The sequence below is a fragment of the Oryza glaberrima genome, chromosome 3, assembly GCF_000147395.1.
Source record: "Oryza glaberrima chromosome 3, OglaRS2, whole genome shotgun sequence".
In the NCBI taxonomy this organism is placed as follows: domain Eukaryota; kingdom Viridiplantae; phylum Streptophyta; class Magnoliopsida; order Poales; family Poaceae; genus Oryza; species Oryza glaberrima.
The window spans coordinates 7,727,603-7,752,069 of record NC_068328.1 but is presented as its reverse complement, the minus strand read 5'-3'; the positions used below and the strand labels follow the sequence as shown (position 1 = coordinate 7,752,069).

Sequence of the window (24,467 nt, the reverse complement as noted above, 5' to 3'; positions counted from 1 at the left end):
AAGTTTAGCCACAGAGGTACAGTCAAACAAGTCTACAAAGACCGTGTTTAATTCACCCTAACTACCCCTAACTTCTAACTTTCCATCACATTACATCACATCTAAAACTTTTCTACACATATAAACTTTCAACTTTTTTCAAACTTCTAACTTTTTTCAGGAACTAAACACAGCCGGAGGGTGTGTTTAGGGCCCGTTTAGTTCCCCAAATTTTTTTCCAAAAACATCATATCGAATCTTTAGACACATGCATGAAGCATTAAATATAGATAAAAAGAAAAACTAATTGCATAGTTATGGGGGAAATCGCGAGACGAATCTTTTAAGCCTAATTAGTCCGTGATTAGCCATAAATGCTACAGTAACCCACATGTGCTAATGACGGCTTAATTAGTCTTAAAAGATTCGTCTCGCGGTTTCCAGGCGAGTTCTGAAATTAGTTTTTTCATTCGTGTCTAAAAACTCCTTCCGACATCCGGTCAAACGTTCGATGTGACACAAAAAAATTCATTTTCCCCAACTAAACACACCCTTAGTTCACGCCAAAATTGAAAGTTTGATTGAAATTAGAACGATGTGATGGAAAAGTTGGAAATTTATGTGTATAGGAAAGTTTTGATGTGATGAAAAAGTTAAAAGTTTGAAGAAAAAGTTTGGAACTAAACAAGGTCAAAAGGTGAATGATGTCCGAATCAACCGTGACAAAAATGTGGCTGCTACTAACTAAACGCACCTAATAAAAACCTCATTTCATAACAAGAATGATATAATATGACAAAAGTTATCGAAACCTGCTTCCCAGCCCTAGTTCTTAAAAAAAAAGTTATCGAAACCGAAAAAAGTTCAGCATTTTTTCAGATCCAGCTAATAACAGAGACGCTATATAGTGAAGGATCATGAAGTGGTTGTTGGTTGTGTTGTGTCGGGCATTTCACCCAAGCTGTAACACCTTGACGCCGACGCGAAAGTGATGGTGAGCACTGACGCATACAGAAAGAAATAGTAGAACTTTAACCCCTTTTAGTTTGGCAAAAAGAATTTTAAAGGAGAGTCGGTAGGGGTTTTCATAATTCCGCGGTAATGAGGGTTTGAGCCTTTTCGTCTTCATGTTAGATCCGCCCCTAGGGACGAGCAACGGAGGGAGGAGATGTGATCGCGACGTGGTGTTCAGCGACAGCAACAGCGATGCCATGCCCCGCTCGGTCGCGAGCGGTAGTAGCTCCGTGCGTTGCATGCCGTGCTCCTCCCGCTGCCGCCTCCGGGCGATAACACCAAAAAATACGACCTGATCCAACAAAGGCGGTGCACCAAACACCGTGCAAAACCTCCATTACTACTGCCACTGATCGGTGTACCACTAAACCTCCACTGTTCTGTCTCCACAACCTCAAATCTGCACCGGTACGACGTTTCCGGGTTGCAGTTTTTGACGACCAATCCTTGCATTCCAGACAGTACGTCGAACGCAAATTCTAGTAGGAGTATATATACCTATTAAGTATTAACGGCTGTGAGGAATGACTCTTCTTTTATCTGTTTTTGACATGAATTCAGAACGAGGAGATAAGAAGACTGAAAAAAAAAGGAGGGGCAAAAGTTCAGGGTTAGTAGCAGGGTGCTGTAACAACTAACAACCGAGTGGCACTAATGATCTCTGTCGGTTGACAAAGTTACGGACGGGCGCCCTATTCCGGCATCTTGGCGTTTGATGTGATCCTCTCTTCGGACAGCGAAATATGCTGCAAACTCCCAAACCCAACAACCAGCAATCATGGGGCAGCCACCGCCCGATTCCCATCACGGTCTCCAAACACGACGTGTTCATCTCCAAACCAAAACCAAACCAAACCAAACCCAAAACCAAAACCAAAACCAGAACCAAACCTGCTTCGACAAGAAAGATGATTACAACATCCAAGAACAGCCGAGATGTGGCCTCCAATCAGATCATGGGCGTTGCAATCAACAAGTGCTGCGAGAGCTTAGTGACAGCGACCACGCGTGTCAGCTAATGGGGCGTTGCACAAACAGTAGCGCGACTATGCAACTGAGCTAAGCCGAAGAAACAGCTCAAAGTGACAAAGCTCATTATTGTCATGAAAGGTTTGCTTAATTGTTTCTATGTGGCTGCCGACGGTTTGAGAAGAGCTGAAGAGTGAAGAGTTGTGTGTGTTTGTTGCTGTAAAAACAAAGGTTACTTGATTTAGTGTGCTTGGAGGAATCTTTAGACGCTTTAAACAACACGGTGTACGTTGTGATCAGGATCAGGATGGCGATGGGACATGCATGTACAGTTCTCTCCTTTTTCTTATCGCAGACAAAGATCTGAAATATGTCTTCCCTTTTTTGTTTGCATAGGGTTGCTTCTGAAGAAAATACAGTGCAGCAACATGGCTGAAATGCTGAACGTTAATGTTCATGACCGTGTTTAGTTTTTTCATGAACAAGAAGAAGAGGTTCCCAGACATAATTGCAGGTATTAGGTAGGTTCATCCAGATGTCTGTAGGAACTGATGAATGCTCAAATGGAAGTATATGCAAGTAGCAGAAGCAAGAGTTGACATGGTTGATGGGTCATCTAGTCATCAAGCAAAGGTAGTGGAAATGACAAAGATATTCAGATATTCAGTACTGGAAATGAGAAGTACTTTGAACTGGAAATGCATTTAGATATTCAGTACACCACACCACTGACCACTTGGTAGGTAGACCCATGAAAATTGATCTTCTGAAGATCACCATCAGATATCGCCGTTGCATCCACTTACCAAAGAAGATTAATACTGAACACCAACATCAAAGTATGTGAAGAGAAAACAAAGAAGCATATGATTCTGAAGAAAGATGATACTAGTACAATTCTATGCTAAATTGAAATGAAGCTGAAATTATATATCACAGATGTTCTTTCATATTTTCTCCAAGTCGAATTTCCCATTGGCAAAATGCTTCTTGGAGCAATGCCACTCTGCCACGTAAAAAATGCAGCAGGATTCCAGCGAAAGCAAGAAGAAAGAGAGGGCCTACATGTCCTTACTCCACAGTGCACGCGGCCACCGGCTCAGCCCATCGCCGCCACCGCCGCCGCCGGCGGCTGCTTCCGCGGCGCCTGCTTGAACGCCACGGTGGGGCCAATCCGGGAGCCCCTGCTGCGATGCTCGGCGACGAGCTCGGCGGCGAAGCAGTCCAGCCTCTCCGCGTTCGTCTGCTCGCCGACACGCCTCCCTTCGAACAGCACCGACTCCACGTTCCGGTGCTTCAGCATCTCGTCCGCCGCCGCGAGCAGCGCGTGCACGTTCGCCGGGGTTGGGTCGTACTCCCCGTCCGGCCCGCACGGCGGCATGCTCTCCCGTTTCGCCTGATCATGGCGGAGAATTTGTACCAGGGTTAATCCGAGGGAACGTTCGTTCAAAATGCGCAATGCAGTGGGAGAATTTGCTCACCTGAATGCGCAGGTAGTTGGACGAGCGGCACTGCCCGAAGGCGCGCGCCACGGCGTGGTCGACGAGGTCGGCGGCGCCGTCGGCGGCGATGCGCGCGATGGGGCGCGCCCAATCCTTGGGACCCCAGCGGCGCAAGCGTCGGAGGTCGGCGTCGGCCGCGGCCCCCGTGCCACCGGCGGAGCATCCCCCGATGGAGAGCACGAGGAGGTCCTCGACGCCGCGCACGAACGGGAACTCGTGCTTGTTGTGAAGCACGTGCGTGATTGCGGCGGCGGCGGGGCTGCCCATGATCGGCCCGCCGTCCACGGCGGCGCAGGACGTGGCGCCGTCGACCGACGCGACCTCGGCGGGCTCGAATCGGCCGGCCTCCGACCACGCCGCGCGGCCGACCTCGCAGAGGCGGAAGTCGTAGCTCTCGCTCTCCAGGGCGTCGGCGCGCGAGAACACGAGCGGCGCGGACGACTTGAGGTCGTAGCAGGAGATGAGCACGGGCTTGATGGTGTCCCGCAGGGTGAGCTCCTCGCCGAACGCCGTCTTCATGGCCGCGTCCAGCGCCGCCGTCGGCGCCGCGAGGGGCCGCTTCTTGGGTCGGCAGAAGAGCGACGTCGAGCCGCCGACGGCCTTGCGGAAGAGCCGGGGAGCGTGGTCAGCCACGAGGCGCCATGTGTCATCGGCGTGGAACAGAGGCGCGCCGCGCGAGTGCGTCGAGAACAGCATCGCGGCGAACACGCCGCCGGCGCCCGTACCGGCGACGAGGTCGAAGTAGTCCGCGACGCGGGCGTCCGGGTCGCCCGACGCGCGCCGGAGAGCGGCCTCCAGGTGCGCCAGCGCGCGGCCAGCGAGCAGCGCCCGCAGCCCGCCGCCGCCGCCATCCACGCATAGCACGCACACCTTCCCACGCTGCGCCGCCTTCCCCGACGGCACGGCCGTCGCCGCCGACGCCTGCGCCGCCGGCGCCTTGGGCAGCCACAGCTGGTGCGGGTCCGTGTACCCGAACAGGAACTTGCTCTCGAGGATGGAGAAAATCTCGTAGCTGAGCTTATCCGTATCCGCGCCGCCTCCCTCCACCTCCTCCTGCATCCTCTCCACCTGCATCTCCTCCGCCTCCTCCATGCCAATTGCCAAAAACCCCCCCTCCTCTCTCCCTTCCCCCTACAAAGAAACAATCGAATCGCACCAAAGAAAAGACAGAATCCCTTGATGATTCGCAAGGATTGCCGCCCCCAAGTCTGCCCACTTCGCTTTGCCCCTCTCTCTCTTTTGAGATCACAGCCGATGGTCGATTGGTCTCTCAACTCTCAACTCAAGCCACACACACACAAACACACACTCTCTCTAGTGGCCGGCGCCTTTTGATTCTTGCGCAGCGGCAGAGCACGCGAGGAAAGAGACGACCAACACAGAAAGGCGCGCGCCCGATAGAGAGAGAGAGAGAGACGGCGAGCGCGAGAGGAAGCTAAAGAGGAGGATGAGGAGAAGAGAAGAGAAAGAAGGAAACAACAACAAAGGTCGTCGTCGTCTTCCTCTCTCTCTCTCTCCTTTGATCGTGTCTTGCTGCTGCGCCGTAACCGATGGAAGAAATGCTCCCGCTTGTCCTCCAGCGCGTGGACGCTCCGCACCAGGTCGGGAGACGTGGAGGAATCTCCTCCGTCCGCCGCTGCCTCGAGATCCGCGGGTAGACCCCCGCGCCGTGCACCAGGTCCACGAGTAGCCGCGGCCGCCGCGCGCGCGGTCGTCACCTGGGGTTCGGCGGGGTGATTAAACATACAAAAAGTAATTAAAAGCGAAGGAAGGAGGTGATTAATCCGGATTAAAGATGCGTGGTCAAGTGAAAATCATCTCGGAGGCAGCGTAAGTGGCGAGTTAATAATGATGGCTGCCGTTGGCTGGGTGAGGTGACGACGTGGACGCCAGTTCATCAGCTGGGGAGCGGGGTACCTACCTTGCATGCACCCGGTCCACAGCTAAGCCGCGAGGATGATCTGTCGGGAGCAGAAGCAATGGACATGTCAGCGTGTAGGCTCTGCTTTGTTGGTGTGGAAACAGTAGAGCCTTTTAGCCGAAGGCTGCAACCTCAGGTAGGATTAGACGGACCTGCGCCTGCGTGTCCCCGTGTCGCGTACGGTCCGTTTTGCTGCTGTGGTGTACCGAAGGCTCGGTCCACGTCCACCCCCGGGGCAGGCGGTTTCGCGGCGGAGACAAGAGGAGGATATGGGGTCGGGTCAAACAGTGTGTGTAAGTGTATCGGCGCAGCGGCGGTCCGTGAGCCCAGAAAACCCTCTTTGGCCCGATCCGCCGGGTCCACGACTCGCGCGCGGCGCTTTCGGTTACGGTCAAACGCGAGCGGCGGTGGAGTCGCGCGGCCCGGGCGTGCGTGCGTGCGTGCGGGCGGCGCGGGGGATATGGCCGCGCCGCGCCGACCAAGCAGGCAAGGCAAGCACGGCACGGTGCGTGCACAGCAGCGAAGGCGCCGCGGCCGGTCGCGGAGGCTGGAGAGGGGGAGGCGGCACGTACGATTCGATCCCCTGTCCCCGTTGGTGGCACGAGGGCAGGCAGCCGGCCGCACGCTATTCTTTTGGCCTATTTACTTTTGATGCTATTTTCAAACTTATCGAATTTTAGTAAAGTTGCTAAAAAAGTGGCTACATTTAGATTGCTGCCAAATTTTGGTAACTATATAGGAAATCCTGCTAAAATTTTGGCAACTATGCCAAAATTTTTGTAATGCCAAAATTTGGTAAGGTTTTTTTTGCATCAAAGTGAACAAGCCCTTTTTCTTGTCACCGCTGCTTCCACGATCGGGAGCGTGGGGGGGGGGGGGGGGGGGAGGCGGTGTGGACATCCCGCTGCGCGTCGTAGATCTTGTTTGGAAGCTTCTAATGGCTATAGGTTCTCCTATAATCTTCAGCTATCAAAAGTTTTTTCTAACAATTTAGTTTGTCGTACAGATTCTAAGAAATCAAAAAAAGTAAATTAGGCCCTGTTTAATGCAGCTTAGGATTATTATAATATGGATTATTAGGAGTAAGCTGAAAAAACAGATAGCTTATTACGATAGATTATTATAATTTATAAGCCAAGTTACTATAATCTGGTAAGCCACTCTAAAGGTGTTTATTTTAGATTATTGGGTGACTAACAACTAACAAACAGATAATAATCCAGAAAAACTAGCAGCTTATTCTATATCGGTTTATTATAATCCGGCTTATTATAATCTAACTTATAGTAATCTAGTTCTATAATCTAGATTATAATAATTTTAAGCTGAAACAAATATGGCTTTAGAAGATAGAGGTTGTATAATTATTTTTTTTAAAGATTTCCACAAACTGAACAGAACCGTCTCGTCCGCGCCTCTCCCGGTCGTCGGTGTGGGACTGCATCGTGAGACTAGCACACGTGTGTGCCGGTGTGAGCGGCGGCGGTGATGGATGGAATGACTACCTCGTTGTCAACGAGCTGAGGCAATGATCAACGTCAGGGCGGCGTACAGACGAGATTGACGAGCTGAATGCACGGTGACATACAAATTTGATTTCACGATAAGCTAGCTAATTTCTCATCAAATAGGTCTTGGTTTCTTTTCTCTTTTTTTTTTTTGAACGGACCGACTACTGCTCGATGGGGAATTGGGGATCGTGTGCATTTACGGGGTACGCAATAGCTACCGTACCGATGCATTCCGGAATGATTTGGTTTGCTATAATTAATGTTTTGTACTATGTGGTTCATGTCTTGCTTGATGTCGAAGTTGCCTGATACTATGAGTGAGAGTAACCGTGGAGGTACGGGGAGACGGATAGAGAGATGTCAGTGATAAATGTATGGTGCAGTCAATTGTAGAGGATCCTGATCGCAAGAAAACAGCTACAAGTAGGAGAGTATACTACATTGGATGCATGGTGGTGGTACTCAAATCAAGTGTTGTTCATCTTTTTTACCACCTCCGTTCTAAAGTAAATTCATTTGTCATCCATTTAATACATACCAATACAAAACTAAAAACCTAAAATATGTCTGCTTTATCAAATCCCAATATATAACCATTCCTCATTTTATCTACTTCAAACACAACTATTTTCTATTTTCATAAACTCTAATACAATGACCACTCTAAATATTTTGGGACAAATGAAATGAGCTAAAATAAATTTATTATAGGACGAAGGAAGTAAGTATACTTCTATTTTACCAAAATAACTGTTATTATACGGGTTGCAGAATTGATATGCTTATTATGTAATCGTCTAGGTCTATCGGGTGTTAATTTACGACCCTGGGCGACTTAGGTGAGAGTTGTTTCCTTCTGATTACAAAAGGCGTATACACACAACTGTGACTTATTCAAGAGTATTGCATTATTGTAAGTGCTGTTATTAATAGTCTCAAGCTTAGGTGCTGTTATTAATAGTCTGAAGCTTAGGTGGCCCTATTGGAAAATACTGCAGCTCGTGCAGTTTTTGTATGGTTATGTATCACCAAACGTGTTAAGGTGTTGGTCCACGCACGTTTACGTATAGATTAACTCAATTTCGTTTATCGATCATTGGAATTAAAAAAAAAAGAACCTGTGCGTCTTTAAATTAAGAAACAAGATAAGCAGACAAGAAAAGGAACAGCTGCTCCTCAGCACATAGAAGTTAGAGAACAACACGAGACCAACTTTACATAAACAACTACAGTATCAAGGGCCAGATCACATTAACAAAAAAAAAAAACCTTATCGATACACTGCACCTGCAAGAGACACCACTGCTGCTAGTGCTAATTTCTTCCTGTTATTGCTGAACAGAGCCAAACGGAAGTTCCCGATTTCCCGGTTCATATGGAATCTGGTATAAGAACATTGTCCTACCTGACAAGCTTGCCAAGTGATTGCATCCTATTATATGGCAAAGGAGTGATGGGAGTAGACGGTGATAAAAGTAGAGCAACCAACAAAGATAATTAAGTAATTAACTACACCTCTAATCATCTTGGCGACAAAAAAAAATAGGGAATAAGACTATAAGAGGAGTTCTCCAGCATGCATATTGCTCAATTCGTGTCTAATTTTGATCATGTCGCCAACACGATTCGGATTCACCTAAAAAATTTAGGAAAAATTGAAACCATGCCATTATAATTTTGCAAAATTTGATATATGACATCTTGACCCACATGTCATTGACTCATGTGGGTCCTACAAGTTATTGAGATACCGATGGCATATCTCAAACTTTACAAAATTATAATGGCATGATTCCAAATTACCCAAAAATTTACGGCGAGTCACTAACAATCCTAATCTTGAGAAAAATCCTCAAGTCAAGTTTAGAAGATCAAATTCAGGTAGCGGAGCTCATTTACATAAATTGAGACAAACTCCCGTCTTATAGATGTAACGGAAGATTCACAAGACAAATGTTTAAAGAGGATTCGCACTCTCACATGGAGGATGGATGTCTTACAACGCAAACAGGTGAAGATGAACGAATTACATAAAAAGTATATACAAAACTGATTGAATGATTCTCAATTAGCTAATGCGTTGAGTGCAGATTATCTCTTAATTAAACTAGCCATGAACGTTATAAAAGGGTTGGTCTTGCCTTTCATTGATCCATCTCCATGTCTTACTAGGACAATAAACCAATTATGACTCGAGAGAACTCAAACCCAAGCAAGAAGGTATGAGAACCGGCAAATTAAACTCAGAGTCGAATCTACCGGTCAAATGTTATTGGTTCGACCAGCCATCTGCCGTCGGTCGAACCGGTCCTAAGCCGACTGTTAGATCAGCTTCACTCACGCAACACACCCTGAATCTTTTTCAAACTTTAGCCGTGTTTCCTTTTTTATTTTGGACGTCAAATTTGAGGTTTAATACAGATATTTACACAACATCTCTATTTCAAAATATTTAAGAAAGCAGACGCACGGATAGCAACTGGAGCATCGTCTAGAATCACATGGTAGCTAACCTTTTATTTTGAAATAAAGTTTAAACCCTATAAGTTAATTTATTTTGCCACAAAGGGAACATATATAAATAGTGCGTACCATATGCTTATGAGATGAGCCGACCAAATATGAAAAAGTACCACATTAATTCGATCTAAAATATAGAAGTAATCAAAATTTGTTTAAAAATCAGGCATTTTCTCTATCGATATTCTCTTCTTAACCAAACAAAATATTCTCCTATTTAATTTTGCGATCTATATATTTTCTCTTCGTAACCATTTGTAACATTCTTTGAATTAATTTCATGTATTATCTTCGTTGTAGAATATAGCTACGTAGAAGTAAGAGAAATTAAATGGTTATGTTCCTATGGTGTAACCATCCCACCTGGACTCAAGTGCTAGACTTAACATGGGTAGTTGGGTACTCATATTTACGGCTAAATTATTATCTATTATATTATTAAATGAATAGAAAAAGGAGCCTCTACGTTCGCTCTCATGGCCTAGAAATTCTCATATTAATCAGAGAAAAAGAAAAAGCAGAGTCCATATAGAAATATAATTTAGAAATAGCTAAAATTTGGAATTAAAAAATAAGGAATATTAGAAGAGGAGACTAGAGTCCATATAGAAATACAATTTAGAAATAGTTGAAATTCGGAATTAAAAAATAAGGAATATTAGAAGAGGAGACTAGAGTCCATATAGAAATACAATTAGGAAATAACTAAAATTCGGAATTAAAAAAAAAGGAATATTAGAAGAGGAGACTAGAGTCCATATAGAAATACAATTAGGAAATAACTAAAATTCGAAATTAAAAAATAAGGAATATTAGAAGAGGAGAATAGAGTCCATACATGTAGCGCCCGTTCCGTCGTGGCGCCTAGCGGGAAAACTATCTCTTAAAAACCCTAATTGAGAAATCTGTTTCTTTGCTTGTTGTCTAGTGTCCGTGCCATCTCAGATCTCAAATCCCCGATCTATCGTCAAGTTCAATCCCGAATCCAAATCCTTCCCAAATCAAATCCCTCCGCAAAAGTCTATTTTGCCTCCCTCGGGTTCGATGGGCCGAATCCCTCTCGGCCCATCTCCCCCTCCCTCCCCGGCTCTCTCTCTCTCCCCGCTCTGCCGTGAGCCGCGCCGAGCCCTCCCTCCCGCTCTCGCTGCCATTCCAGCCGATGCCGCCCAAATCGCCGCGCCGCCCGCGCGCGCGCGCCGTGGTGGCCGACCGGCCAGTCGCCGCCGCCGTCAGCGCCTGCCGCGCCTGCCCCGCGTCTGCCGCCCGTGTCGCCGCTCCACTCCAAACCGGTCCGCCGTCATCGCCGTCGTCATCAACTCGGCCCCGCCACCGCCGCGCGCTGGCTTCCAAGGGACGGAGGCTGAGCCCCGCCCCCCTCTGCCGCATCGCTCCCTCTCCCTCCTCCTTTTCCCCAAAGTGGCAAGGAGGCAAGCCCCTTTTCTTCCTTCCTTTTTCTCTTTTTCTTCCTCCATCGGCGTCATTCCCCTCCTCCCTGTCGCCGATTTGGCCGCTAGCCGGAGCGCCAGCTCGCTGGCTTGACCGTCCAATGTCGGTTCCCCTCTCCCAAACCGACATTGTTGCCCATATAAACCCAAGTTTCCCCCCTTCCTTTCCTCTCCCATTCGCCCTCGCCCCACCGCACCATTGCCGTCCCTCTGTCTCTCTCGCCGACCGCCGCTGTCGCGTGTGCCGGAGGAGCCGGTGCGCGCTAGGATGCGGAAGAGGACTCCGGGCGCACCCTCTCCTTCCTCTTCCCCGGCCCGAGGCCGGAGAGATCACTCCCGTGCTGTCGGCCCATCGTCACTGCGCCCCGTCCGCACGGTAGTGCATCTCCCCGTTCTCCCTCCTCGATCCATCTCTTCCCCTTAGTTTTCGGTAGTAGCATGTGTAGCCTCCCCGTAGCTAGCCGGCGCCGCCCCGACTGCTGCCGTCGCTCGCCGTGTGCTCGCCGCCATCGCCGCCCGAGCTCGGAAGCGTCTCTCGTCGCCGGCCTCCCTCGATGCGTTTCCTCCTAATCCGGCGCAAGGAGTGGGTTCCCGTAGCCGCGTAGATGCTCTGACCACCGGGAATCGGCCCCTCGTGACCTCGTCACCGTTTCCCCCTTCCCTCGCCGCCGGCTGCCGCCACCGCAATCCGCCGCTGTCGAGCTCCCTTCGGCGAATCCAAGCCGTTGGCTCGCTCCCTCTCGTTCTCCCTCGTCTTTCCGGTGTACACCCCGTCGCCCCTTGTCGTCGCACGGCGTCCCGGAGAAACCGCCGCCGCCCGCCGTTCATTCGCGGCCGGCGCCTTCGTCTTCCTCTCGACGGCCCGCGTGGCTGCCACGTAGGCGCCACGTCGGCGCCACCTCGGCCGCGACCGGATCGGCTGACCCGGCCAGCCGCTCCCTCCGTTTCCCCTTCCCCCCGCGCGGTCCACCGCGAGCCGTGAGGCTGCGCATGGGCTCGTCGCACCGCGTCCTCCGCGAACCGCGCGCATGCGCCGCGCCTCCCCTCCCCAAACCCTAGCACGCCCCGCGTGCACCTCGCCCACGGTGAGCCGAGCCGCCGACAAGCGGGTCCCACCCGGGACCACGCAAGGTGGACCCGGCCCACCGGCTCTCTCTCTCCCCTCCCCGCCCGCGCGCGCGCCTTGGGCCGCCTTCTTGGGCCGGCCGGCCCATTAAGCTCGGCCGAGCGGCCCCTTTCTCTCGGGCCGCGCCCTAGCCGCCCGAGGGAAGTCTAATTTCCCTCCCTCCTTCTTTTCTTTTCTTTTCTTTTTCAAAAAGGATTTAAATAAATCCTTTTCCTTTAGACCAAAAATCCAATAATCTTAGAAATTCAATATCTTCCCAACCGTAAGTCCGTTTGACTCCGTTCAACTTCCAAAATTCCTCAAATCTCGAGATCTATCTAATGGCACGCTTAGAGGTCAATAATAGGGCTTTATTTTCGCCGTTTGCTAAGTTGTCCCGTTTCGCGTGTAGTTTCGGAGCCCGAAGACCCGCAGTGCGAGGATTTCGAGGATCAAGCTCAAGATCTCGAGCGAGGCAAGCCACCTATGAACATCTTGAGCCTATATTTGAACTTAATTATGTTGCTTGAAAAATATTATGCATTGATAGGATCGCACTTAATCTGCTTGTCCCGTCTGCAAGGCAGATTGGCGGACCTACCTAATTTGTTGCATTTGACCCTTCCATTGTAATTGTTATACCATGTTCCCTTGTACCCACCTTAATCGATACCAGTCTCAGGAAATAGTGCTGGTATCACAGGAAGACAGAGTATCACAGCAACAGAGGTCTCTTTATTATAGAGTAGGAGTACAGTCATGTTGGGCTGCGGACAGATCCTGAGCTTACAACTGCATTACAAAAGGGAAGCGGAAGCCAAGACTTGGACCAATCATCATAGGCGCGACTTGGGAACTAGGCCGAAACCCTAAAACTCATCGTAGCCGGCTTGCTCCTGGAAGAACTCCTCGTCAGCGGGATCCGCTTCATCTTCTTCAGCAACTGGGGGGGATTATTTATATAGAGCAAGGGTGAGTACGGGAGTACTCAGCAAGCCATGGGAAATAAGTGTTTAATGCAGGCTTCAAGGAAAGGCTGTTGTTTTTGCAATTGATTTTATTTGAACTCTTTTCTAAAACAACTAAGTGAGTGCTTCTCAAACGACACGGATGAGACAGTGCGTCTCGTCCGGTCGGAGTATGTGCAATGTATCAGTCTTTTGAATTGATCAAGATTGGCACCCGGCCAACGGCTTTCAAACGGCCACCCGGGCCTAGCTGATCCCATCAGCCGCAGATTTTTCCAAACATCGATCCCGAACCACATCAGCAAATTTCACAAAGCAGTAGTCAAACAAAACTACGCTAGGAATCACCTCACATCCGCCCATGGCCGTGGGCACGGCTGTTCGAACAGTTTAATAACCTCTGCAAAGGGGGTACACTTTACCCACACGACATTACTAACCCGGATCATCCAGCCCGTGCAGAACGGCCACAACTAGAGACCTTAAGGCTTTCATGACAAGGCATTTCAAAAGCCGACACAGGTTCACCATATGCCAACGAGAGGGGTCCCAGACCAACACCAGATTAGGTCCCAGACCATACTGTGCCAGGAAGCCCAGGGGTCCTCCCCGACACCACCCCGGCGAATCCACATGTCTCTTAGCATCATGGCTCCCCCGATAAGCTAGTTACTCAGCCAGGGGTGTCCCATTCCACCCATGTGGTCGTACTTGTCATGTGTTCGGATGAAATTCCAAGGAAACGGTCCTTAAGTGCAAGAGCGGGAAACCGTACACCCGGTACGTTCCCCGGTCCGCGACTTTGGAAATTTATTTAGTTGAGGAGACTAGAGTCCATATAGAAATGCAATTAGGAAATAACTGAAATTCGGAATTAAAAATAAGGAATATTAGAAGTAGAGTATAGAGTCCATATAGAAATACAATTAGGAAATAATAAAAATTTGGAATTAAAAATAAGGAATATTAGAAGTATAGTATAGAGTCCATATAGGAATTTAAAACTAACTAAAATTTGAAATAATAAACATAATAAAATTAAAAGTAGAGTTTAGAGTCCGTATAAAAATACAATTTACAAATAACTAAAATTCTAAATTAAGAAAAACATAGGAAGAAGGGTTTAAGGTCAATATATGAATAAAATATAGGAATACAATTTAGAAGTAACTGAAAATTCGAAATTAAAAATTAAAGAATATTGAAAAATAAGTTTAGAGTCCACATAGAAATATAATTAGAAATAATAAAAATTTAGAAATAAAAATAAATAATATTGGCAGAAGAGCATAGAGTCTATATAGAAATACAATTTACAGAAAATTCGGAATTAAAAAAAGAAATATTAAAAGACGAGTCGAGAGTTCATAAAGGAATATATATAATTTACAAATAACTAAAATTTGATATTAAAAATAATTAATAACTAACACGTATATAAAATATAATATGAAAATTCAGAAATAAAAATAAATAATATTGGAAGAAGAGCATAGAGTCTATATAGAAATATAATTTACAGAAAATTCGGAATTAAAAAATAAAGGAATATTAAAAGACGAGTCTAGAGTCCATATAAGAATATATATAATTACAAATAACTAAAATTTGATATTAAAAATAATTAATAACTAACACGTATATAAAATATAATATAAATATTACACATTAGTAGTTTTGTAAAGTTATTGCAAAATTTAAAATTATGTTGTCATTTTAATATATTTGAATAATATAATGAGAAAACATATATGCTATTATATGAGAGAAAATATAATGATGCTAGCCGCGCAATCTGCGCGGGCCACCTTGCTAGTTCTTTTAATGGTAATTGACATACCCATCGACATTGATGGATCTAATGTTGACTTCGTAAATATGAAGATACGCCGGCCCAGTCTTTGGGAGATGCTAATAAGGGTAGATTATACACACGTATTTTCATATGGGTGAATGTGCGTATGACAGCGAGATGCTCCGTGGTGACTTCGTGAATCTCATAATATGCCAGCCCAGTCTTTCATATGTGCTCGTACGGGTGGGATGTACGTGTGTGCTTTTATAGGGGTGAGTGTGTGCGTGTTAAAAGTTTCTACGTTTATACTGCGTTTCTAAAAATATGTATACATAATACTTTTTTAATATTATGTTCAACCTAGATTATTTTTTATATTTTAGCACGGGGCAGCAGTAGGAATGATAAGCAGACGGGTGCTCATGAAGTCGTGATTTGGCATAAAAGAACAGTTCTCCTCGTATCTTCCATAATGGTGACGAGTCGCCGTCAGTATGCGCTAGATCAATTCATCAATACGCTTCAATCTAATATCTTGCGTGTCTAAGTCCACTTACGGTAGGCTGTACATCCTAATCCTTATACAGGTGACAATACATCGATCCATCAGGATATTGGTCCCTGCCTTTTTATGGAATGATAAGCTAGTTATTTAGTAGCAACTTGCAAGCGCAGACTGATTGTCTTTGGTGCCTGAAATAGCATGAGATTAATATCCTGAGACGCTCTGTCTATGTTGCCGTTGCAAGTATATATAGTACTAGTAACATCTTCCTTTAAGATTGATGTTCGGTGACCCACTGTCCACTGACTTATCAATCTAACCATGGAGTAAAACAAATGGGCAGGGCATTAGACAAACGCATAGCTGAATAATTGACTGAAATCACCAACAACAAGATAGAGTAGATAGTGCTACGGGTATAAGATAATTGCAAGTCTGGAACCAGCTGAATGGTAATATATACATTAAAAGAAGAATCGAGGTTTAGTGGGAACGGGCTAGCGGTCTTGGACTAATTACTAGGACATGTATCCGGAATCATGATTTGCGAAACCATTCAGTCACAGAAATCACTGCCTACCGGAATTGTTCCTTTTTCATTCCTGTATTAATCGACGAGATACTCATATAGGAAAAGAAAATATCGTTTATGGACTAAATTATTCTCAATAGCATGGTGCGCAATTTTAAATTATTTTATTGTTACAAAATAAAGAGCATTAGATTTCAACTATATACTAGCATAACTAATACTACCTCATCCCATAATTGCATAATCAAAATCTCTTATACTATAAGACGGAGTGAGTAATATGGTAAAAGAACTTTATCTATAAAGCCGGTAGAGAGTGGTAAGTGGTTTCTTTGATCTTTTTCTTAGTATTTTTTTCTGTATTGTAATTTATACGGGAAATGATCATGTTACTGTTAGAAACAAATCCAAACAGTTGCATATCCTACGCTTATGCGTAGAAGAACGGACATGAATCCTGGCCGTATTGGCCGTCGGCGAGACAGCAAGTCAACCAGCTCGCAGTTGAAGCCATGATTTTCTCCAGGCTTACTGCTCCCCTGGCTGGTAAGGTACGTAAGTACAGTCGTACAGATGTTCCCCGGATCTAGGCTTTAGGGTGTGCTACATGTCAACCCCGTTGGATTTCTAACGGGTTTGGTTTAGGTGCAGTAGCTAGCGTGACTGCAAGTTAAGCAGTCACACATGCACCACTGGATTTGAAACGAATGATCTAGATGCACCACAATGCTGTAGCAAGTACTGTAGCGTTTTTCTGAAAAAAATATATATATTTCGGAATTCACTAAGGCAAACAATTTGAACCATTGGATCACGAAATAAAAGGCTCAAAATATGTGCAGTGGCAATAGCAACTGCACTGGATCTCAATCCACTTCTAACACAGTGCCACTAGCCATTTTACAGGATAAGAGCCACATTATATACATGATAAGCCACCCGTTACCATAGGTACTCCTCCATATGGCCGTTTGCACCGACGATACATGGATCGATCAGAGGGAGAGACTAGAAAACAACGACGTAAAGCTAACCAACCATCTGATCGATCAGATCGATGATGGGCCGGTCACGTCTAGCCATGTCGCTTCTCCTTTCTCTTAACGACAAGTTTGTGAGTATAATCAACCAACCGACGACGACGATATGTTTGCACTGTCGCGCTCGATAAAAACGTTAAAAAAGCATCCAGCTCGACTTAAAGCACTGTGATAAACTGATGGCCAATTGTAGCTAGTTTGACATTAGTGTTTTTATCCTATACACACGGAGTAACAGGATCGTGCAGGGGCAAGGACACGTGTGACCGCCCCGTCGCATCTTGTTCGGCTAATTTCTCTCATAAAAGAATTAAGAGGATTTATTTCATGTCTATTGTATATAAAATTATTCTTCCTCAATACTACCTTTTTTGGGGGGATTAACCTAATAAAGCCTGATGGATGGATTTTGTAGGCATCTATGGGTGATGATGCAGCAGGGGCCAAAACCTGTGAGAGCTGGTGCTGGTTAGTAGGGGACAGGGGTGACTGTTCACTCGTTCATTCGCCCAGTGCGTGCACGCGCGTAGTATATATTTTATAGTAGGAGTAGGAGTATTTGTCTTCCTGGGTGGTGTTGGCTGTAATTTTGACAAATTGACCCTTTATGAAAACTTATTTTCAAATTAGTCCTTGCCAAAAACTTATTGCAGAAATGAGCCGTTCGCTCAGCGTCATCGAGGTTGGCGCTAAGGTATAACGTGTCAGCGCCGAGATCCTAGCTGAGGTGGTAGTGGATTTGACGTGGCGGGTATCAGCACCAAAGTATTTGGCGCTGAGCGCCTATACGTGTTAAAAACAAACTAACAATGAACAATCACAATCGGTGGTTGGCAGGGGCGGATCCAACGTGGGTGCAGCGGGGTGCAAGGGGGACTCAAGTCCCCCCTACACCCACAAAACCTATGGATACCCCCTAAGCCCCCCTTAAATTTTTTCATCATAGTTGATAAGATAGGAGGTGCTAAAGGTCTTAAATAGCATTTTAGCATAGTTTAATACTGAGATTATGTGTTTATATCGGTGTACTCGGTATGTTGAGTCCCCCAACTTTTTGTTTCTGGATCCACCCCTGGTGGTTGGTGGTGAGCAACTTTTTGTTTCTGGATCCGCCCCTGGTGGTTGGTGGTGAGCTTTTGCATGCATGGCATCCTGGGTTCGATTCCCTTGCTATGCAAATTGTCTTTAATTTCCCTTGGTGTATGCTCGCTCTTTCTATTTGAATCAGTGCCATATTTATCTTATTTTGTCTTTAATTTCCCTTGGTGTATGCTCCCTCTTTCTATTTGAATCAGTGCCATACTTATCTTTCTATTTGAATCAGTGTCATATTTATTTTTGAAAGAATACAAACAAATGAGAGAATAAAAAAGAATACAAACAAGAGAATAAAAAAGAACAGAGAAAAAAATGACTTGCCTAGCGATCGGTGAGATTCGAACGTAGGACCATGTGTACACAAGGCAAGCAACCAAACCATGGCACCACAAGGTAGGTAGGCTACACAGAACAAATCAAATTGTTAATTAGCAAGTATATGGCGTCAGCGCCGAGGTATTTGACGCTAACCCCGTGCCACGTGAAATTCAATGCCAGCTCAACAAAAATCTCGGCGCTAATGTTTTCGGCGCTGAGACGTTATACCTCAGCGCCAACCTCAATGGCGCTGAGCCGACGGCCTAGTTTTGGTTGAAGTTTTTGGTAGGGGCTATTTTTAAAATAAGTTTTTATAAAGGGCTAATTTGTCGAAAAAACGATGTTGTTGGCGTGTATTGATCAGGTCAGGTGGATGGGAAGAGAACGGACACCGGAAGAGCGTTCCCGTTAATTGCTGCTCCTGATTACTTATTTGCTCGCTGTTAACCGCGACAGAATTGTGTACGTGCGAGAGGCCGTTTTTAAAGTTGTGCAAGAGATTATCTGTTAACTCGATGGCGAGATGCCGATCGATGGCAATGCAAGACGCGTCCATCATCTCCAAACCCGTGCGAGCGCGACGCGTCGGAAATATTGTGCACTCTGTGCCTACTCCGCGTCCTCTAAACGTACGGCCCAAATTCTTAGTCCCTCCGTTTCACAATGTAAGTCATTTTAACGTTTTTATATTTAAATTAATGTTAATAAATTTAGACATATATATCTATTTATATTTATTAATATTAATATGAATGTGGAAAATATTAGAATGATGAAACGGAGGAAGTATACAGTACAATACCGCCTCGGACGGGCACCTCAGGGCGCAACATTACTGCATCCTATTAGCCCACCCAAATCTAGAAAATCTAGATGGAATAAGATCACTTTGACTCCCTCAACTGACCACTGAATCTAAATCGTATCCCTCAACCACAATACCAGAAATCTTAACCCCCGAACTTGCAAAACCGGTGCAATTTGACTCCCTTGGTGGTTTTGGAGGGTGGTTTCGCTGACGTGGTGCACACGTGGCAGCATTGATCCGGTCTTTGTCCCACGTGGCATTGACGTGGCCCTTATGGGGCATTAAAATAAAAAAAATATGCATGGCCCATTTGTCATTCACCCAAAAATAATTGTGGGACCCACTAACATGTAGGTCCCACATGTCATCCACCCTCTATGTCTCCCTCTTTCGCTTCGTGAGTGGGGAGCGGCGTCCGGATCGGCGGCGGCGACGGCGGGCGATGGACGAATCAACAGCGGCGAGCGGGCGGCCTGTCACGAGAACACTAATTCTTCAGTGAGTTCGTGGAGATTTGAGGAATTGAAGGGAGGAAAGAGCAGCTTGAGGAGGAAGAAAGAACAGAACAAGATAGCAGGAAGAGAGATTTGAATCAATTGGGAATTGTTGTGTACAATGTTTTTCATATCCCTCTCTCTCCAATCCTGCCGACCTTTATAGCAATGCGCTCAAGGTCTCTCTCTCTTACCGTGGCCTGGTCTCTGACTACCGGGTCCACACACTCTGTGGGTACATGGTCGAGGGCCGCTTTACACGGTCCGATCTTTTGGGTTGACTTGTGTCCCGAGCCGATGTCGTGACACGCACAGTAGATGGCGATGGCGTGACATTCTTCCTCCCTTGCGACGAAGCTTGCCCCCAAGCTTCTGCAGTAGGAAACCGACGAAGCAACTCATGAGGATTTTCCCAGGTGATAGCCGCCGGATCTGCACCAGACCATTGGACTTGGACCTGTTCTACCATCTTGGAGCCCTTGCGGATGAAGCGACGATCCAGGATGTGCACAGGCGTAGGAGAAGCCGCTGTTGTCGGAGGAACAACGGGTAGAGATGCATGAAGATGCTCACCGGGTGCCAATGCTTTCTTGAGCTGGGACACATGGACAACCGGATGAATCAGACTTGTTGCCGGAAGAGCCAACTTATAAGCCACCTCTCCAACGCGAGCCAGAACCTGAAACGGTCCATAGAAGCGAAAAGACAGTTTACGATTAGCTCGGGTGACCACCGATTGTTGTACAAACGGCTGCAACTTCAAATAAACCCAGTCGCCAACAGCAAAAGAACGCTTAGAGCGGTGCTGATCTTCCTGAAATTTCATGCGAGTTTGCGCGCGAAGAAGATGATCTCGAATTAAAGCTTGCATTTGTTCCCTTTCATGTAACCAATCCATCAAATCCTCAGATTGACAAGCAGCTGAAGCAGAAAGGCCAAAATATCGGGGCTTATGTCCATAGAGAATCTCAAAAGGTGTTGTTCCCAGGGATGAGTGAAAAGATGTATTATACCAATACTCCGCTAAGGCCAACCACCGACTCCACTGTGAAGGACAGGCATGGACAAAACAGCGAAGAAATGTTTCTAAACATTGATTGACGCGTTCCGTTTGTCCGTCCGTTTGTGGATGGTACGAAGAACTCATACGAAGCTGAGTACCAGCCAACCGGAAGAGAGTGGTCCACAATGTGCTAGTGAATATCCGATCCCGATCAGAAATCAAAGACTGAGGTAAACCATGGAGACTGTGAATATGTTGCATGTAAGCTTCAGCCACATCCAAAGCTGTAAACGGGTGAGCCAATGGCACAAAATGACTGTACTTAGAGAACTTATCCACGACCACCAAAATGCAGTTAAACGAAGAAGACTTTGGAAGTCCCTCAATAAAGTCCAAAGACACCATTTGCCAGGCATGCTCGGGCACGGGAAGAGGTTGTAACATGCCTGGGTACCGGACGTGTTCAGATTTAGCCCGTTGACAGATGGAACAAGCTTGCACATACTGAGTAACTGTGGCACGCAAATGAGGCCAAGCAAATAATTGTTTGATGCGCTGGTAAGTGACATGAATCCCTGAATGTCCCCAATAGCTGCGGTGTGCAAATTGGCCAGGATCTTTTGCTGAACTGCAGTGTTATTACCAATCCACAATCGATTTTTGAAATATAACACACCTTCTTTCAACACAAAATTTGGAATGGCTCCAGAGTTGATACAGAGAGTCTGCACTTTACTGCTTGCATCGGGATCAGAGGTATAACCCTCAATTACTTCCTGAATCCAGTCAGGAATTGCGACAGATAAAGCGGAAAATTCACTGTGAGAAGTATCGGGATACCTCGATAAAGCATCTGCCACACTGTTGTCAGCTCCCTTCCTGTAGAGGATCTTATAACGTAAACCCAACAATTTAGTTAAAGCCTTATGCTGCCATGGTGTTGTGAGACGTTGATCATCCAAAAAGGAGAGGCTCCGATGATCAGTTTTGATTAGGAATTTAGCATGCTGCAAGTACGGACGCCAATGATCAACAGCAAGTATAATAGCTAAGCTTTCTTTCTCATAAGTGGAGAGCCCCTGATGGCGAGGTCCCAAAGCCCGACTGAGAAAAGCAATTGGATGGTTATTCTGCATGAGAACGGCACCAATTCCTTTGTTTGATGCATCAGTTTCAATAACAAACGGAATGTTGAAATCAGGCATTGCCAAAACTGGAGCTGAAATCAAAGCATGCTTTATGGCCTGAAAAGCAGTTTCAGTTTCAGTTGTCCAAATGTAAAGTTGTCCCTTACGCAAAAGATTGGTGAAAGGTTTACTTAATAAACCATAATGGCGCACAAACTTGCGATAATAACCTGCCAATCCAAGGAAGCTGCGCAACTCCTTGACTGAAGCAGGCGCTGGCCAGTGCTGAATTGCCTGAATTTTCTCACTGTCTGTAGATACCCTATTTGGACGAATGATATGGCCCAGGTAAGCTAACTCTTATTGAGCGAAAGAGCATTTACTGCGTTTCACTTTCAGCTGATGTTTCTGAAGTATACTAAAGACAGTCTGAAGATGTTGCACATGATCCTCCAATGTCTTACTGTAGATCAAAATATCATCGACAAAAACTAAAACACACCTGCTGAGCAGGGATGCCAATATACTATTCATCACACTCTGAAATGTAGCCGGGGCACTAGTGAGTCCAAAAGGAATTACTCGAAACTCAAAATGGCCATGATGCGTCTGAAATGCAGTTTTATGCTCGTCAGTGGAGTTCATTCGGATTTGATGATAACCGGCTCGCAAATCAAGTTTTGTAAACCATTGTGCCCCAGCAAGTTCATCCAACAACTCATCGATTATAGGCAAGGGATACTTGTTCTTCACTGTGATGGCATTTAGATGTCGATAATCAACACAAAAACGCCATGTGCGTCTTTCTTCTTAACCAACAGCACAGGTGAAGAGAATGGACTTGAGCTGGGCTGAATCAATCCCTTAGACAGCATTTCTTGGATTTGAGACTCAATCTCATCTTTCTGGGATGGAGTATAACGGTAAGGCCTCACGTTGACAGGCATTGCTCCAGGGATTAAAGGAATGGTGTGATCAAACGATCTCACAGGTGGCAGACCCTGAGGTTCCTCAAATACTGAAGCAAATTTAGTGAGCACCTGTTGTACTGCAAGAGGAAATTCTTCTGAAGGTTCCAGGTCTGTAACACAACACAGTTGAACAAGATTTGCTACTGCCTGTCTATGTTTCAACCCATTCAACTGTTTGGAAGGAATAAGTCCACACTGTGCAGTGTTTGACAAAATTCCCTGCAAAGTAACAACTGGATTCCTGCCTTCAATTGTGAGAGATTTAGTAACCCAATTCACAGTCATTGGGCTGTGCTGCATTAGCCAGTCCATTCCTAATATCATGTCATAATTTCCCAATGGTAATATCTTGAGAGTAGTGCAAAATTTCTGTCCTTGAGTGCTCCATTCACAGGCCGGAATTTCAGACTGACAGTGCAAAGTAGCTCCATCAGCCACCTTCACTTGCAAATTAGTAGCAATCTGAGAAAGTTCCGATAACCCTTCTGCCACTCTAGCACTAATGAAACTTGCAGTGCTACCAGAATCTACCAAAATAAGAATGTCCTTGCCTTGAATCTGACCCAACATCCTCATGCATCCACTAGCTTCAGATCCTTGAACTGCATGTACAGAGATTGCCATCAACACCTGACTGTCCGATAAAACAGAATTCTCAGGACTGCAAACTGCCTCATCACAAGCTTCATGCAAAACAGAAAACAGCTCCTGAACTGCATGCAATTGCACAGTGTTAGCACACTTATGAGTGGGAGACCATTTCTCAGCACATATATAACATAATCCTTGTGCCCGACGCTGTGCTTTAAGAGCTGACACTTTCTCTGAAGATGCAGACAATCTTTTAATTTCCCCTTCTTCTCATCCACTCTTGCACTCTGAATTACCCCCAAATGACGACCAGGAGGCAATGGTAAAGGAAAAGCTCCCTTAAAATTTCCACCAGTCTTGTGCTGCCCAGAACTCTCAAACTTCTTGCCCTCCTTCACCGGTGTGGAGTCAGATGATTCCAACACTTCCTCCTGCAAGGAAGCAACAGCCAGAGCAGACTCGAGATTCTTGGGTCTCTGAAGTAAAACAGCATTTCTAATCTCCCGACGCAACCCATCAATAAATCTATGTGTCAAGTAACGCATATTTACCCCAGGATCATAAACTAGCAATTGATTCATCAATTCATCGAATCGTTCATAATACTCCCAAACCGAACCCGTCTGTTTAATTTGATCCATCTGTCTAATTAGCGAATCATGCTGGTCTCTATCAAACTTATCAGATACTGCAGCGCAAAAATCCTCCCAATTAGGGAACCGCAAGTGAGCTCTAGTTGATCTAAGCCACGAAGCAGCCCTCCCAGAAAAGTAAATGATAGAGACTCTAACCCACAACCCTGGATAAGTGTTATTCACATCAAAGTAATGCTCACACTTCATTCTCCAATCCTGTGGATCTGAACCATCAAATTTTGGGAAATCTAACTTAGGGACTCTATGGTTAAACCTACGCTCCCGAATCAAAATCATTTTCCCAATCCAAAATTCCCAAAGATGGAGCAGGTGAACTGAACGTACCCTTGACCAAGATCGGGACCATGGTGGTAACCACACCTGGTGCCCTTCCCGGTGTTCATGTGGATGTTGGCGGCCACTGGCCCACTTGTCTCCGCCGTCCCCCGCTGCAGCCACGCGCGAAGCTGGTGGCGTAGGAAGCAACGGCGCCTTCCTTTCCTCGTCCGTCAACGGAACTCGAGGGGAAGACGTCGCCGGCGGCGCGGACTGCGATTTGCCGAGCAGGTGCATTTGCTGGCGGAGATCACCCACCTCCTCACGCAACTCCTTCACC

The 24,467-nt window shown here is 46.2% G+C and overlaps 1 protein-coding gene across 1 annotated transcript; it reads right to left on the bottom strand.

The window, feature by feature from the left end:
- Nucleotides 1–2,812: 2,812 nt before the first annotated feature.
- Nucleotides 2,813–4,997, bottom strand: LOC127765252 (patatin-like protein 6). The gene is made up of 2 exons (XM_052290116.1): nt 3,444–4,997; nt 2,813–3,358 (listed from the first exon to the last, which is right to left on the bottom strand). Exons 1-2 carry the CDS (start codon nt 4,554–4,556, stop codon nt 3,062–3,064), a joined length of 1,410 nt encoding a protein of 469 aa, XP_052146076.1. The 5' UTR covers nt 4,557–4,997; the 3' UTR covers nt 2,813–3,061.
- Nucleotides 4,998–24,467: the final 19,470 nt, after the last annotated feature.